Source organism: Carettochelys insculpta, chromosome 4 (assembly GCF_033958435.1).
Source record: "Carettochelys insculpta isolate YL-2023 chromosome 4, ASM3395843v1, whole genome shotgun sequence".
Lineage (NCBI taxonomy): Eukaryota > Metazoa > Chordata > Testudines > Carettochelyidae > Carettochelys > Carettochelys insculpta.
The window spans coordinates 132,475,487-132,494,017 of record NC_134140.1 but is presented as its reverse complement, the minus strand read 5'-3'; the positions used below and the strand labels follow the sequence as shown (position 1 = coordinate 132,494,017).

General features: G+C 42.9%; 1 protein-coding gene across 3 annotated transcripts in view; it reads right to left on the bottom strand.

Moving 5' to 3' along the window:
* UBA6 (ubiquitin like modifier activating enzyme 6) overlaps positions 1-18,531 on the bottom strand; it is a 65,792-nt gene that overhangs the window by 27,649 nt on the left and 19,612 nt on the right. For all 3 annotated transcript variants that reach the window (XM_074993892.1, XM_074993893.1, XM_074993894.1), the window contains 9 exons: positions 18,239-18,362; positions 16,124-16,227; positions 11,444-11,506; positions 8,417-8,493; positions 7,543-7,609; positions 5,714-5,857; positions 3,109-3,176; positions 2,715-2,793; positions 806-886 (listed from right to left, as the gene is read on the bottom strand). In XM_074993892.1, the coding sequence (XP_074849993.1) occupies positions 806-886; positions 2,715-2,793; positions 3,109-3,176; positions 5,714-5,857; positions 7,543-7,609; positions 8,417-8,493; positions 11,444-11,506; positions 16,124-16,227; positions 18,239-18,362 (807 nt within the window). The remainder of the gene's footprint in view (positions 1-805; positions 887-2,714; positions 2,794-3,108; positions 3,177-5,713; positions 5,858-7,542; positions 7,610-8,416; positions 8,494-11,443; positions 11,507-16,123; positions 16,228-18,238; positions 18,363-18,531) is intronic.

Below are 18,531 nucleotides of genomic sequence, written 5' to 3'. Positions count from 1 at the left end.
AAGCACATCACATTTACAAGATAGCAGAATGCCCCATCTTGTGTTATTGTTTAGACACATAAGCTGTGTCTACACGTGCATGCTACTTCGAAGTAGCGGCACTAACTTCGAAATAGCGCCCGTCGTGGCTAGACGCGTCGGGCGCTATTTCGAAGTTAACTTCGACGTTAGGCGGCGAGACGTCGAAGTCGCTAACCTCATGAGGAGAAAGGAATAGCGCCCTACTTCGACGTTCAACGTCGAAGTAGGGACCGTGTAGACGATCCGCGTCCCGCAACGTCGAAATTGTGGGGTCCTCCATGGCAGCCATCAGCTGGGGGGTTGAGAGACGCTGTCTCTCCAGCCCGTGCGGGGCTCTATGGTCACCGTGTGCAGCAGCCCTTAGCCCAGGGCTTCTGGCTGCTGCTGCTGCAGCGGGGGATTCATGCTGCATGCACAGGGTCTGCAACTCGTTGTCGGCTCTGTGGATCTTGTGGTGTTTAGTGCAAGTGTGTCTGGGAGGGGCCCTTTAAGGGAGCAGCTGGCTGTTGAGTCCGCCGTGTGACCCTGTCTGCAGCTGTGCCTGGCACCCTTATTTCGATGTGTGCTACTGTGGCGTGTAGACGTTCCCTCGCTGCGCCTATTTCGATGTGGTGCTGCGCAACGTCGATGTTGAACATCGACGTTGCCAGCCCTGGAGGACGTGTAAACGTTATTCATCGAAATAGCCTATTTCGATGTCGCCACATCGAAATAGGCTACTTCGATGTAGGCTTCACGTGTAGACGTAGCCATAGTGACAAACCAATGGGTACATAAAACTTACCGTGCCTTTGTCTTGGCCAGTACCAACACCAAGCAGCGCAAAGTTTTTTAACATTTCACAGCCTATTGCTCCACAGCCAACCTAAACAAAATACACATGAAGTGATTAAAGCCATCATTCATTTCTTTCACTTCAAAAAACAAGAAGGGATTCACCAGAACAAGTTCAGCTGGGAAAGTCTACAAATTACAGTAAACACCAGGATGAAATTCATAACTGAGATGTCTCACTACAAAAGTCCTAAACGATCTAGACTCTAGTTACCATAAACAATTAGAACACCTGCCGCAGCAATTCCACTCAGAAGGAATGCTCCAGCCATATGAACCCAGGGTGAAACTCCCAAACGCTAGGGACAGGATGCTCTTGGCGACACCATCCCTTTGCATTCAGCACTGCCAACTATACAGCTGATCCCTACCTTAGCCACTCTGAGCGAGAGCCCAGACTTTGTTCTATTAGGTTTGCCACTAGCTTGCCTGACAGCTTTTATACTAGCTTCTAGCTACAACCATGCACCCACACAGGAAACGATGTTGGCTGCTCTGATGGACTACAAAGCAGGAAAGATTAGCTTCTGGGCCAACTTTTCATAAATCAGGCCTGAACGTAAAGCAGCAGGCATCCTATAAACACTTCCATTAGCGTTTACCAGTCGCCCAAGTCCCTCTAAACTGACTGGCTGTGCAGATACTCATAGATGCATCTGTCCATAGCCCCGGATCTGCCATAGTTGAGGAGACGTGCCTCTGTGGTCCAGCCCCAGCCCTGCAGCTGCCATAGCAAGGGAGTAGTACTACTTCCATAGCCCTAACCCCAGACCTGCTGCAGCCAGGTAGAGAGGTGCGTCTCCACCATCTCCAGACCTGAACCTGCTGTGGTGGGAAGAAGCATCTCTCTACCAGCCAGCCCTGCACCGGCCATGGGCAGACACAGGCACCTTTCCACTGGCCCCAGCCCCAAACCTGCCACAGCAATAAGAGGTATCCATCTACCGGCCTGAGCCCTGGACCTGTCACGGCCAGGGAAAGGAAGGGAGAGATGCTCTCCCCGACCCCTGGAGCAGCTGAGGAGACATGCTTCTTGATTCCAGCCCTGGGGCAGCCTGCACTCCAAATCCCTCATCGGCAGCCCCACCCCAAAGCCTGCAACCCCACATGCAGCCCTCACTCCCACACGCAGTCCCAACCCGCTGCCCCAGCTCACATGCTGATCGTCTCCTCCCAGACCCCTCCCCAGAGCCCTCACCCTTCTGCACCCTAACTCTCTGCCCCACCCAAGCTCCCTCCCATACACTGAGCTCCTCTGCCCCACCTCCACCACATAGGACTCTGTACTGATGCACATAAAGTTCCTACTACACATGCCTGAGAAAAATTAAAGAGAACACTTGCCCAGCTAGTCTTATTAGATGACCCGTCCAGGCAACTACAAATAGAATTTCTACAAATCCCTTTTCCCCTCTTGCTACAAGATCTTCTCTGAAGATTTAATACATTTTGTATTCGTAAGACTTGTTTACCATATTTTTTATGTGGCTGCATAGGTCCTTTACATTTAGGGCACTATGAAGGTCATTCTAAAATAATAGCTTTGCAATGAATTCTTTTTAGGCTTTATTTTTACTCCTTTCCTCACTAAAACCCAGATCTTCAAGGGAGTCCACAAGGGTGGGATCTCACCGTACGGAGTTTCTTGCAGGCTGAAGGCATCATTTACACAGTCTAGTAAGTGCCTCTTGGACATGACTGTGTATTACTGAGAATTTACTTTTACCAGTGCACAATTATCTTCCCATTTCTGCATGTAACCACCGCAACTCTGGCTAATTTGAAGACAATTATAATTACTCGCACCATACTACACAACAGTTCATGTAGCACGACTTCATATTGTAACCCAAACTTACCAAGAAAACATTCAAGTTATGCAACTTTTGACACAAAGACTCTCCAATGCACGCCCTCAAGGCATCATATTTATCGCCCCTGTGCAAACATATTCAGACAAAGATGGAAAACAGTACATTGGCAACAGTGATATTAACCTACATGTGAACACATGGCATATGTTACACTTTAACACTAGGTAAGATAACAAAGTGAAAAGTTCCCCCCAACTCTTACAGTTGCATATTAAAAATAAGATATGACCAGCTCAGGAAAATTCCCCCTAACAGATTAACTACATTTTTAAAAGCTTGTACTGAATTATTACTAGGTTAAAATCTTAACTGAGATAGCATGCTCACAAGTGACTCAGTACAGAAAACCCCTTTTACATTTAGAAAATTTCAGCTTTACCTTGGGAGAAATTCGTCACAACTGGTCTTGTCTAGAGATATGGTGATGTCTAACGCATCAATATAGAGCTAAAGGGGGAAAAAAGATCTGATCAAATAAAAATCTATTTAAAAAGACTGCAGATAAATTATGTATTAATTTGATTTAGGAGGAGTCCGTTAGGAATGCACACTTTCTGAATATAATATGTAACCATGGAAATTAGGAGAATTAACTGTGAAAGACAAAGGCTAAATCTCTGATGTCAATACACATTTTAACAGAGTCATTCACTTGGGAGTCACTTTTCCTAGTTAATCAAAGATTATAATGAACCTGAAAATAACCATTTATAACCTCATACTACTCAGAAATCTCTTGTGATCAATGACAGTTCCATGACTTATCCAATCCTTTTCAAAATAGTTCTCTATGGGTATGTCTACACAGCAGCCTTATTTTGAAATAAACTATTCCAGAAGAGCTATTCCAGAACAGCTTATTTAGAAATAACACTGCTATATTCAAACTGCATTTTGAAATAGCCCTCAGCTATTTCTAAATACAGCATCTACACACAACAGATCCCGTTTTGAAATAGAGCCATTGCAGAGACACACTATGGCTTATTTCAAAACAGGCTATATTCCCTGTCTTACATAGCCCCTATTTTGAAATAGGTTGAAATTGGTGCTATTCCTCGTGGAATGATGTTTATCTATTTCAAAATAAGCCAACCTCTACTTCAAAATAGCAGCTTCGTTGCGTAGACTCTAGTAAAGTTATTTCGAAATAAGGGCTGTTATTTCAAAATAACCCTGCTGTGTAGACATGCCCAATGGCTGCGTCTACACTAGCAAGTTCTTTCAAAATATTTTTCAAAAGAAAGTGCTCTTTCGAAATATCCAGTGGAGCATCTACACACAAAAACCGTTCTTTCAAAATTAAATCGAAAAAACACAGTGCTCCTTTCAAAAGCACCCTTCCACTCCTGTTGCAGGAAGAGTGCCTTCTTTTGAAAGCTTCTTGCAAAAGAAAGACATGTGTAGACACTCTGCGGTCTTTCCTTTTCTTTTTTTTCGCCCCCCCTTCCCAAAAGAGCAGTCCTCATGGTGCCAGGTTTTTTGATCCCTGGCCCATTCTTTCGAAAGAGTGGAGGATGTGTGGATGCTCTCTTTCGAAAGAGCAGATCATTCTTTGATCCACTTTTCTGTGTGTGGACACTCTCCTTTGAAAGAAGATTTTCCAGAAGATCTCTTCTGTAAAAGATCTTCTTTCGAAAGAGCATTATAATGTAGACATAGCCAGTGAGTCAGAGGCTGTGTCTACACTATGAGATAAATTCGAATTTAAGGCAGTTAGCTCGATATTACCACATAACAGTCTTCACTGTAAATACCACTACCTGGATTTTGGGAGCACTAATATCTGGATTACAATATTGCAGTTATCTGATGGGTATAGTATCAAGCTCAAATTCAAAAGTTTGATTAAAGGCCAGTGTGAAAGCGCCACGTCTTAAAAATCAAATTTATTAGCCTCCACAAGTGTCCCCTATGTATCCCACAAAACTATGTGCACCTGGCTCCCAGCTCCCCTCTACTAGCATAAGCTGGGAAACCGACCAGGGCTGCTGCACTCGTGTGGTGCGCGGACAGGCACCCTGCAGCCAGGCACTCCGCAACCCGGTGGCTCAAGCCAGAGGGGCCAGGCACCCCACGGCCAGGCAGCTTGAGCCACATGGGCCCAGATGCCCATGGGCAGGCACCTACCCTGGAGGCACCCTCGGAAACCTGTGACCAGGTGCCTCCAGCCAGCGGGCTCCAGCAGCTCTTCCACCAGAGCCGGCGAGTGGCAGGGGTTTGGTTTCTTTTGGAGATGGTGGGTTTTTTTTTTTTGTGGGGGGCGGGGAAGGGAGGGGAGAGGAAGCGGAGGTTTGGGTGTTTTTTGGAGGGGTTGTTTTCGGAGGGGAAGTTGGGGTGGAACTGAGGCTGGGGCAGCCTGCGGGGAGCGGGAATAAACCCTCACATTAACCGACTCTTGGGAAAAACAGACAGCCCTTCCCCCCATTAGTCCATTAAATGAAGGATTTACTGTACTAGCAGGAGCAGAAACTGACCAGGGCTGCTGCACTGTCAGTTTCCCAGGTTCCCCAAGCTGTCAGACCCAGGAAATTGACAGCACTGCTGCACCTGGCTCAGAATGTGCGGCTGAGGGAACTGTGGGATAGCTTCCCACAATGCACTGCTGCAACAGTCGATGTTTGGTGATTTCAGTGTGGAAACTACGTGTCGAATTTGTTGGGAGCCTGTGGGAAGTGAGGATACTCAAAATCGAATTAAAAAAACAGCATTATAAAATTGATTTTAATACATTTGAATTTATCTTGTAGTACAGACGTAGCCTGAGTGTTTTTTAATCTAACAGCATTCTAGAGGCCACTCCCATTAGCCTTGGCAGCAACTTTCTTGTCTATAGTAGTTCAAGCTACCATATATCACATATATCTTCACACAGACAACAGTGAATGTCTAGGCCTGCCTTCAGTTTCAGCATATGGAAACAACCTTCATATCCACTGCCATATATTAATAAAGCAAACCATTAGAACAGAGAAAAAACTTACCCACTGCTGCAAAGGAGAAAATTTTCCCGTTACTGCTTTCAAGACCTCTTGGCTAGCAATACCGCCAACTGCTGCAGCAAGGGGTGTGAGAAATCCCTGAGCAGTCCTTGAGAGCCATTTCACTATGTCTTCATTCACCTGAGGCTGAAAGATAATCCACAATAAAAACATTTTACAAATTTCTCCCAGAAATTAAAAATACTCTGTGCTTGCCATGCAGTGCTGTAAGTCAGGGTCTTGTACTTTGTATCCACAAAATAGAAACAACACAGTCATCCCTGATCCAAACATACCATTTCTAGATGTGGCTAATTCAGGTCTCCATATCTATTCGAGGCCTAGCTTTTAATTTCGCATCCATTGCCAGAAGAGGTGCACAACAGATGTGTATTTCCTACAACAGGAAGACATACTGAAGTAGCTAATGCCCTACAAACTAAGGAAAAACGTCCTACAGTCCCAGGAGAAGGCCTGCCTCTCCTAGTCATGACAACATCTATCAACTTATGTCACCTCTTGAAGTTGCATTTCAGCTGATAAGTTCGAAGGCTAAGAAATTGGCACAGCTTGGGGCCAAAAGCGGTTTTGAAAAATCTAGTGCAAGCATCAGGAGAGAACAATGAATAACTTTTCCATGGGTCTGAGAAATATAAAGTACAGAAATTTGAAAAGGGGACTTGTCTATTTTGGATTTACGTGCACAAGATCTGTGTTTTACTTTCCTTTATTTTCTGCTCCAAGTTGCAGCTGTAATGGTCTACTGGACCGTGGACTAAGATACCTTTTGGACTAAACAGTCCTCCTTAGTGGACCTGATTCTGAACCCTAGCCTGCTCATGAATACAGAGCAAAAAGTGAGGCAGAGAGTAAGTTTCCCTAGTGGGCCTGCAGGAATACCACTGGAGATTCCAAAGCCAAAAGGAACTGGGAACCAGCCCCAGTCAGGCCAGTTCATCTAATAGCCACCCAGATTTCCAAAAGGCAACCCACGTTAGATTGAACCATGTTTTAATCAGCAACAGCTCCCCCTCTGTCTGTCCCTTAAACTACTGCCCCCAAACAGAAGATGGGTGAAAACATACAGGCAAAAGCAAACAGTGGATAGGATGGGAGGGAAGAGGATTGCAGAGAGCACCTTACATAAGTCAGAACTGCATAAAAAATGGGATACATGGGCAGGGGAGCGTGGTTTGCATATTAGACTTCAGGGAGCATCCGGCCTATCCTTCCCTGAGAAAAGGATGCATGTTCTCTTCTCTTGCCTGTCCTTCTGCAGCAAAACTTCAGACCCCCAGTCTTTTTAAAATCCATGTTCATTACAACTACGTATAAAACTCATTCTCAAATATAAGGGCAACTTCTAAGAGAGCACTGAAATAAAAAATAGGAGTCACCATCCAAATAACTGGCTATTTAATAGGCCTCAGATTTAGGCCTCTTACCCAACAGAGTTATACCAGTTTACAACAGCTAAGGAGCTGTACCCACTTTGTTCAGGCTGAAGGTAACACGATCTGTCGTTGCGGAACCCCTCACCACCAAGCTGCCCAAGTTAAAAATATAAGCAATCAACAGCTGCCTTGTACACAAGGAGCACTGGATAAAAGCGCAGCTCCAGAACAATCCCGCGTATATAATCTTTGCCATGACAACTCCCATATCTAAAGAATACCAAGAAAATTTGGATCAAGGGCCAGAAACAAACAAGGCAGATGCACATGTATTTAAAATGGTCTATAATTAGGCTCATCAGAGTATTAATCATATACATATTATAACCACCAACTCAACCCTGTATAGTAAATATTACTCAGCTTAGAGCTACTCACTTTGCTTTCCAGTGTTTCACTGACGGATACTGCTATTTTCAACATCTCCTCAGCATCCTGAAGGCACCTAAAGCCCAGGACAAAAACAGCAGTGAAAGCAGTTTTTCTGTAAATACAGACAGAAGAACAATTCCCATGGCAAAAAACTAGGCAAAAGCCTCAAAAAAACTGTCTAGTTTTAAACACATTTTAAAATGTTTAAATAGCCTCATATTTAGTTCAAAAATAGATATGTCTACTGGATAGATTTACACAAAAGGTTTAAATATTGATATTTGAGTTGTGACAACATAAGCGCAGATCACTACCTGAAGGCAAGTAATACCTGACAACATAAGCGCAGAGCAATACTTGATGTCAAGTGGCTAAAGGCTACTGATGTTTGTACAAGTACAGAGACTTAATTGTGTGAGTTTATTGCTAGTGAAAGGGCAAGACTAACATCCTCTCTTTGTCCAAGCAAGAGCCGCAATGTCACACAGTGCACAGAGGCAGTGCAAGCTTCCCCTCACTGGCTCCATCAGTGGGAAACCAGGATAACACACAGGGACAGACAGAATAAGTACTTTGACATCTGGCCTCTCTGGCTGTTACCGACAACAAAGTGCCAGATAACATGAACTTACAGGGTGGCTTTTGAGACTACCATGGACTCGGACCAAATTCATTGTGGATGTGCCACTGAACTGTCAATAGATTCTTACTTCCTATCGTCACTAAACTGATCTTCATTTGAACTCATGAGGTAGAGCTGCAAAACTCCAGGTAACTGACCACTAACACAAGCCATGACAAGCCCCTGCAGCAGTCTGATATTGGAAACGAAACAAGCACCACAAAATAAACTTGACAGACAGTGTTCGAATGACCTTACCCAATGTTCGGTAAGCGAGTAAAATTTTCCTGGAACTGATTCAGTGCGAGCATGGCAGTGTGAATTTGCAAAGGCGCCTGTTAAGAAAGAGACGTCTGATTTACATAGAACTGATCAGTGGCTAACTGAGTGCCTGTCTACACAGTGAAACAATGCAGACCAGAGAGGTGTGAAATGCGTGGAAGTGTTGTGCTCTAACTGCCATGGGTAGCTCCTGGTGATGTGCTCTAAAAGGTAACTAGTGCACATTGACTTAGTCCAGTTTGAAAAAAAAAAAGCTGTGTTACCATGCACTAAGAACCTTACAGAGCCCATGAGTAGGGTCCACCCAAACAGAGCAGTCTAGAATTGAATGCCCTCTGGGGACGCTGGGCACATTGTCACACTGTGTACACAAACCCCAAGAGAACACTGCCAAATACCTTTCATGGTTATGTTTAAACTCCTCGCCCTTGCCTCCCGACCACACCACACCCATTTTTGTCCTTCTACTAGGTGGCAAAGGTTCTTCCACAGTGTTCTAAAAGTTTTGTTAGTTATCTTCTAGCTAGAGCACAGGTGAAAATTAAAGTTAGCACTACAGTTCTAACAAAAGAAGAGTTTGCTAATTTCTGCTCTTGCTATAACAGCAGGGCACAAAACCAAACCATTAAGTGATTTACACAAAACCCACTAAATTAAAATACATTTACAGTAAACTCTTTTTTATCCGACATTCTATTACCTGGAACTCTCAGATAACCAGCATTTTAACTATAAGAAAATATTAGTTATGTTTTCCATAAGTACAGTACAGAGAAGGTAAAAACAGCAAATACAGTACAAGGTTACACCGTATAAGACCACTACTGCTGGTAGTCAAAGTACTATGCACACATTTTTGTTGCTTACTACCTAATCTTGTTTTTCTTTAGTGTTATACGTTGCTAGGTATCTCTCTCTCTTATCCAATGTATGTGAATATCCGGCAACCTCCTGGATTCGCAGGTGTCAGATATTAAAGAGTTTACTGCACATTGTTATAGTTTCTCTTTTTTGTATTTGTTAGCAGAAAAGTGAATTTAGGACAGATTTATGAACTGGGAAACACCCCTGAGATTAGAACAATATAATTAAACATTATATATTAGCTACAACATAATGTCTGTTTCAGAGACTAAACATTTCCTAACTGTCACACTGAAGATATCCTGGTGAAGTGGAAAAAGCATTACCTGTTCTGAAACTAGTGTTCTTCAAGATGTACTTACTGCTCATGTCCATTCCACAGCTGGGGGGGTGTGCTCACCACATGCACTGATGCGAGAAGATTTTTCCCTCAGCAGTATCCATAGCAGAGTGTCTTGGGCAACCCCAGAAGCGGTGCCCTCCTGGCAGAGTATAAGAGGTGCCCCCCACTTTCCCTCCGCCCTCAGCTCCTTCTTGCAATAGTGGGGAAGGAGGGTGAGTCATAGAATGGACACAAGCATCACAGCTTGAAAAACAGCCATTACAGAATAGGTCACTGTCTCTTCTTCAAGTACTTGCTCATGTCCTTGCCACCTGAGGCGATTCCAAACAATACCTGTGGAAATGGGTAGGAGTTTATGGCCATGTATACTGAAAAACGGCTCTGCTGAACCCAGCATCATCTCTTGACTGCCATGCAATGGCACACTGAGACATGAATGTGTGAACAGAGGACCACGTCAAAGCGCTACAGACGTCCTGGATTGGGAAGGCTGCCGAGGACACCTACACTCCGCCAGGGACTGACCCCTACTGGCCACACTGGTTTTCCTGGCCAGAACCACAAAGGAGGATTGGTGCTGCCTCGAAGACAACGCTGGCGCCGTGCTGGATGCCAAGATGGCTTGCTGCTCTGTTGCCAGAGTGAGCGCCAACTCCACCAGGAGTACTCCAAGTCTGCTTTCCTACTCCTTCTTAGGGTGTGTCTTCACTATCTGGAAGATCGACCTTGTCAGGGCTGATCTTTCAGGGTTTGATTTCATGAGCCTAGTGGGGATGCGCAAAATAAAATTATCAGGGCTCCACATTCGACCCCTGTACTCCTCAATATTGGATTTACAAATCCAACGCTCATGGCTAATGTGCCCTTCACTGTGGAACCTAAAGACAGCTACTGTGTGGGTCACTAATGGGCACAGAATGGTGAGAGCAATTGCAGGGTTCAAAGTCTGGGAACCAGGGCATGACCTGTCCCCAGATTAAATCTCAGTCAGGACTAACACAGTAGCTACTGTGAAGAAACTAACTAATGGTAAAACTTAATTATTCACAACAACTTTACAAAATCTCTCTAAATGAAGCCTAAGCAACACTTGAGCAGCGAATGTTCCAGGCAAGGTCCCTGGTGGCATGAGGGAACTGAGGGTAAGGGGGTTAGTGTACCACCCTTCTTACATCATGCCACGTGGGCACCATTCCAAGGGGCCCCAGAGTCACTCCCATACAGATACTGATGAGGGAAAAACGCATAGCCAGCACACACATTTAATGTAGAATGAACATGAGCAAGCACTCCAAGAAGAATGAAAGATTTTTCACCAGACAGCGCTCAGATTTCTAGCAGCGGAAATCATTAGTTAATAGCCTTGGCCAATCACAAAATATTGTACTTTAAAGTTATATTTTTTAAATATTCCACATTTAAACCATACTGTAATTTTAGTACTCATGCAATCACCACTAAAACTAGAAACTCCTGCTCTGTAAGCTTTGTACTCCCATATTTTAAATCTGTTTTTATGCTATGTTAGAAAAACTAGAATTCTGAACAGGTTACTAAATTCAACACTTACATTTTCCCACAAAATCCCCAACAGGGCTTCTGAGTCCAGAGCTTTTCCAGCAAGAGAACGAAACATTCATTTCACATTCACACAGAGAAACCCTCCATTTTCCCTTCCTATCCCATACTTTCCAGCACACTCACATTCAACCAATACAAAGTTAGATTAACATGCAACTTCATATTACAAAATTACAGGACACTTAGTCCTTAAAAAAAATCCACATGCTAATTACCTCAGGTTTGCTAAAATCTGCAATAAGGTAAGTTGGGTTTGTTAACTGCTTCTCCAGCCGTTCCTATAAGAAAACAAGATCTTCTGAACAGACCATTATTACAACCTTTACATACAGATCCTGTTCTATTTTAGGGGAATGAATGGACCAACAAAATACTAAGCCAACAATGGAAACTGATCTGTAACTCACACGAGGCACAGAAAGCTGCACATTCCTTCTTTTCAGTGGTCTCATCTCTATTACTCTTAAGAACATAAGAACATAAGAATGGCCATACTGGGTCAGACCAAAGGTCCATCAAGCCCAGCATCCCATCTGCCGACGGTGGCCAATGCCAGGTGCCCCAGAGAAGGAGAACAGAAGACAAGTGATTTATCTCCTGCCATCCATCTCCTGCCCTTGTTATGAAGGCTAGGGCACCATACTTTATCCCTGGCTAATAGCCATTTATGGACCTGACCTGCAAAAATTTATCAAGCTCTTTTTTAAACCCTAATAGAGTCCTGGCCTTCACAGCCTCCTCCAGCAAGGAGTTCCACAGGTTGACTGTGCGCTGTGTGAAGAAAAATTTCCTTTTATTAGTTTTGAACCTACTACCCATCAATTTCATTTGGTGTCCCCTAGTTCTTGTATTATGGGAAAAGGTAAATAATTTTTCTATATTCACTTTCTCCACACCATTCATGATTTTATATACCTCTATCATATCGCCCCTCAATCGCCTCTTTTCCAAACTGAAAAGTCCCAGTCTCTCTAGCCTCTCCCCATATGGGACCCTTTCCAAGCCCCTAATCATCTTAGTCGCCCTTTTCTGAACCTTTTCTAATGCCAATATATCTTTTTTGAGGTGAGGAGACCACATCTGCACGCAGTACTCGAGATGTGGGCGTACCATAGTTTTATATAGGGGAAGTATGATCTCTTTTGTCTTATTATCGATCCCTTTTTTAATAATTCCTAACATCCTATTTGCCTTACTAACTGCCGCTGCACACTGCGTGGATGTCTTCAGAGAACTATCCACTATAACTCCAAGATCCCTTTCCTGATCTGTCGTAGCTAAATTTGACCCCATCATGTAGTACGTGTAATTTGGGTTATTTTTTCCAACATGCATTACCTTACACTTACCCACATTAAATTTCATTTGCCATTTTGCTGCCCAATCACTCAGTTTGCTGAGATCTTTTTGTAGTTCTTCACAATCCCTTTTGCTTTTGACTGTCCTGAACAACTTGGTGTCATCTGCAAACTTTGCCACCTCACTGCTTACCTCATTTTCTAGATCATTGATGAACAAGTTGAACAGGATCGGTCCCAGGACTGAGCCCTGGGGAACACCACTAGTTACCCCCCTCCATTGTGAAAATTTACCATTTATTCCAACCCTTTGTTTTCTGTCTTTTAACCAATTCCCGATCCATGAAAGGACCTTTCCTCCTATCCCATGACCACCTAATTTACATAAAAGCCTTTGGTGTGGGACCGTGTCAAAGGCTTTCTGGAAATCTAGGTATATTATGTCCACTGGGTGCCCCTTGTCCGCATGTTTATTAACCCCTTCAAAGAATTCTAATAGATTAGACAGACACGACTTCCCTCTGCAGAAACCATGCTGACTTTTGCCCAACAATTCGTGCTCTTCTATGTGCCTTGCAATTTTACTCTTTACTAGTGTTTCTACTAATTTACCTGGTACTGATGTTAAACTTATCGGTCTATAATTGCCAGGATCTCCTCTAGAGCCTTTTTTAAATATTGGTGTTATATTGGCCGTCTTCCAGTCATTTGGTACCAAAGTGGATTTAAAGGATAGGTTACAAACCACTGTTAATAACTCCGCAATTTCACATTTGAGTTCTTTCAGAACCCTTGGGTGAATGCCATCTGGTCCTGGAGACTTGTTACTATTCAGCTTATCAATTAATTCCAAAACCTCCTCTAATGTCACTTCAATCTGAGTGAGTTCCTCAGATTTGTCGCCTAAAAAGGCTGGCTCAGATTTAGGAACCTCTGTAACATCTTCAGCCGTGAAGACTGAAGCAAAGAAATCATTTAATCGCTCCGCAATGGCACTGTCTTCCTTGATCGCTCCTTTTATATCTTTATCATCCAAGGGCCCCACTGCTTTTTTAGCAGGCTTCCTGCTTCTAATGTATTTAAAAAACATTTTACTATTGTTTTTTGAATTTTTGGCTAGCTGTTCCTCAAACTCTTTTTTGGCTTTTCTTACTACATTATGACAGTTAATTTGGGAGTGTTTATGTTCCTTTCTATTTTCCTCACTAGGATTTGACTTCCACTTTTTAAAAGCTGCCCTTTTCTCTCTCACTGCCTTTTTAACATGGCTGTTTAGCCATGGTGGTTCTTTGTTAGGTCTCTTTCTGTGTTTTTTTATTTGGGGTATACATTTAAGTTGGGCCTCTAGTATGGTGTCTTTAAACAGTTTCCATGCAGCTTCCAGGGATTTTAGTTTAATTACTCTACCTTTTAGTTTCTGTTTAACTAGCTTCCTCATTTTAGTGTAATTCCCCTTTTTGAAATTAAATGCCAGAGTGTTTGACCGCTGCGGTGTTCTTCCCAACACAGGAATATTAAAAGTTATTATATTGTGGTCACTATTTCCAAGCGGTCCAGTAACAGTTACCTCTTGGACCAGATCCTGCGTTCCAGTCAAGACTAGATCGAGAATCGACTCTCCCCTTGTGGGTTCCTGTACTAGCTGCTCCAAGAAGCAGTCATTTAAGGCATCAAGAAATTTAATCTCTGAATCCCGTCCTGAGGTGACATGCACCCAATCAATATGGGGATAATTGAAATCTCCTATTATTACTGTGTTTTTTATTTTGATAGCCTCTCTAATCTCCCTTAACATTTCAGCATCACTATCACTGTCCTGGTTAGGTGGTCGGTAATATATTCCTAATGCCATATTCATATTAGAGGAATGAATTGTTATCCATAATGATTCTATGGAACATTTTGATTCCTTTAGGATTTTTACTTCATTTGATTCTATATTATCCTTCACATATAGTACCACTCCGCCACCCGCACGACCTGTTCTGTCTTTCCGATATAATTTATATCCCGGTATGATAGTGTCCCACTGATTGTCCTCATTCCACCATGTTTCTGAGATGCCTATTATGTCAACTTCCTCCTTTGATATGAGGTACTCCAGTTCACCCATCTTATTAGACAGACTCCTAGCATTAGTGTAAAAGCATGTTAGAAAACTACCACTATTTATATGTCCGCCTCTCACAGACGTGGTGGATTTTTTTATGCACGATTGTTTCACATCTGATCTTGCCCATATATTATTTCCCACGTTCCCTATCTGACTAACTTCTAGGGAATCCCTGTCTATGGAGCCTCGTGTAAGAGAAGTCTCCGTCCGATCCAGGTGCTCCCCCGCACCAATCAGCTTTCCCCCACCTCTTAGTTTAAAAACTGCTCTATGTCCTTTTTAATGTTTAATGCCAGCAGTCTGGATCCACCTTGATTTAGGTGGAGCCCATCCTTCCTGTATAGGCTCCCCCTACCCCAAAAGTGTCCCCAGTTCCTAATAAATCTAAACCCCTCTTCCCTACACCATCGTCTCATCCACGCATTGAGACTCTGAAGTTCTGCCTGTCTATCTGGCCCTTCATTTCACTAGTGCTATACAAATTTATGTATTGCTACTTTCACTCCAAGATTTTCTACAACTGATATTTCTAGCTACTTTTTATACCCAGTTGGCTATAGATATCCTACCAGTATCCCTCTCTGTCTGTTACTGGCCATTCTACACCAACAGCTGACTGGGAAACAGTTTTGCATGCACAAAGAGAAACTAGATAAATGCACTTGTGTATCAACTGGTGGCTTACAAGATGGACCTCCCACCACTCATTTAGCTATTTCTTGTTATCCATGAGGAGCTCTTGAAAGCCTTTGGAAACAAACACTCTGAAGTAATGAAGCACAGATGAGGGCTGGAAGAGACCTCAAGAGGTCATCCAGACTAATATCCTGCTCAAAGCAGGACTAACCCTAACTATAGATTTGAATTCAGGTCACCAGGTCTAGCCACCACTCCACACCTAATCACAGGAGCAGAAAAACAATAAAAGCACAGAACGGATGAGCAGTCAAGATGATAAGCCAAAACTCTGGTGCAGAATCCAGACTAAACAAATTATTTAAAAGTGTTGGGGGAGGAAGAGGGGGAGTGGCAAGGCAATGCAGAGGGAATAGAGCATGAACTTTTCACTCTTAGAGGCATGAGTTCGTAATTTGGGCTTGTCACAACACAATTCTGCACATGGTCTCTTATCACTGGAAATACCATACATATTCACATATGAAATGCAATCCCACAGTCTTGTTCTCTCGCGGCATATTGGCCAGCATCCCAGCCATGAGATATTCTTATAGCATTCCAGTAAGCCAGGTTTAGAAGGAAGCTTTTCAAACATTCAGATTTACCAGACAGATAAATAACACATTTAAGTTGAAGTTTTCAGTCTTCTCTACAGTGGCATAAAGAAATTACTATGTTTCTGAGCCAAAAAATTACCTATCCATCCTATTTATATTTTCCTATGTGTAACCACTCAATTCTCATTCTCCGTTTAAAAACATGTTTCCATTTAGAAGAAAACTATGCCACATCAAGAGAATACTTACAAATTGAAATATTTTGGATGTCTTTACTTGGACCGCTATGCCTCCATGTAAGTAAGGCTCCATATGTGAAGTATCTCCAATGCTGAAAGAATAAGGTGACACCACTGAAAAGATAAAAGGTTAACTATTATTTTGGTGACGACATCATATAATAAACAGCTTAGGTGCACTCAGTTACTCCATTTCTCAGAAACATACTAATTTCCGAGAATACAGGTTGAACCTCTCTCATCTGGCACCCTTGGAGCCTGACCGGTGCCAGATGAGAAGATTTGCCAGTCAATGGGAGGTAAATATTTTCTAGAGCTTTCACTGCTTACTTGGCACTTAGAAGACATTTAGGGGTAAATTAGAGCTAAATACCAGCACAGAACATTGAGGGCCAGGACTGGTGACTGTAAAACAAATTTTAATCAAACAACGGGAAACTTGACCACACCCATGATAAGTGGTCGTCCCAATAACTAAAATCATGCTGGATTACGGAGTGTGTCAGATGAGCGCGTTACTGATTACAGAAGTTCAACCTGTACCTCTGCTCTCTCCTTGCTTCTTTCCAGGCTGTAACTGCTACAAGTTAACCCTACTACAAAAGCATGACGGTCAGTGCAATTAACCCATTTTTCAACTTTTCATGTCTTTTCACAGGTATGGACCTATAATACAAGTTTCAAATAATTCGTTATGACAGATACACACAACAAAGAACTCTCACTATTAGTTTGACTATAATGGAACAGGAAATCTGAAATATTAGTTTGTCCCAGGAGCAGATAATTAGATCAACACACATTAGCCTAATCAATACTGGTATATTTTGCATAATTATCCAAGCTCAGCACCATAGCAGCACAGGAACGTCTGCAAAGCAGCAGGAGCACTTGTGGGCAAAGCCCAGGCTTTTTTCCAAAGCTCATTAGCCAGGATACTGTTTACTCAAGGAATATTACTTGGGAATAAACATAAGTAAGGCTATGATCTTGGCACAGTATCTTTAGTAAATTTCATGGCAGAGGTGTGAGAGATAAACAGTAAGTCATGGAAAAGTCATCAAATTATGTTGTTTTTGCCACATCAACACACACAAGCTGGGGGCTGGACAGCAAGCCTACCCAACCTGCATTCACTGCACAGGAGGCCTTGACTAGGACACCAAGACGTGGCACATGCATCCTTTCTGCCCTTCCGTCTCCATGCGGGGCCAGTGGGCCAACCAGAGTGGTGCTGGGACCCCATGCATCAGGCAGTAATGCCACTCAGTTAGGGAACCTAATCAAATGTAGCTTTACATTAATTTCTAAGATTTCAAAGACTTAATTCAAATACACAATTTCCAGGCCCTCCATGCAAAACTGAATCCCTAAGCATCAGGGTACTTTAGCAAACTGGAAATCAAGGGCAGGAAGGAGGACTTGGGGAGAACCAGGAATGCTAGGAGAAAAGAACAGAGGTATTCAGTTCAGAAGAGCTCAAAACAATACAGATATTTCATCAGCAGCATTACTGGATTCTGTGCTCGGGATTCCCAGTTCCTACCTTCAATACAGTTAGGATAAGATGTCCCCATGCAAGTTTGTATTATAAAATCTACATTAATATAGTCAGATGTTACCACAAAAATTAAGTACCATCATTTAGAGGTCCCTGATAAAGAACACAGAACTGACCTGAGATAATTTGACACAGTTGTGCAGTGTATTTCCTATTCCAAATTTAAATTTGACTTCAAAATTTACTTTAGCAAGTTTACAATGCAATTAAATTTGTGGAGCCTGGCTGAGATTTAGATGCGATACCAGCTCCATGTTTTGTGGCTACTATTGTGACTGAATGCTGAAAATAGCAGGTGTCCAAACACTGCAGATGGTCCCACACCCAGTGGTTCTGATCTATTCATAGCAATTTTAGAAAAACATCCTCTCCTGTCATCTCCGCGTGTTCCAGTCTAGCGGAACGCCAAGCACAGCTCCACAAACAAGAGAAACTCTAATTCAGTGTTGATCTGCACCAGTGTATCTGCACTCTTCCTACTGGCATTGTAAGGAAGGAAAATTCACATATCTACTAACGCAAAGTGTTCTTTTTCAACAAGTAAAACAGCTGATGAAGTCCTACCTGTAATCTGTTGCGTGGATCCATTTAAACAAGTCATTCCATGAACTTCCCGAAATGTTAAGCACTGTCCTGTTTCAAGCTTGTGAGGATGATTTTCAAGACAAGTGACAATCCCAGGGTTTGACTAAAAATGGAATCAACTGCAAAGTTAGCAAGCAAGAAAAAACTGAACAATCCTGAAAGTGAAGCCTCAGAAGCAAGTAACACAAAGAAGTGGTAGGAGCAGGCTTTGTTACCTTACTCCCAATATCTTTGTTACCAAAGTCAAACTGCAAGGAGGGCTGACTATGTGC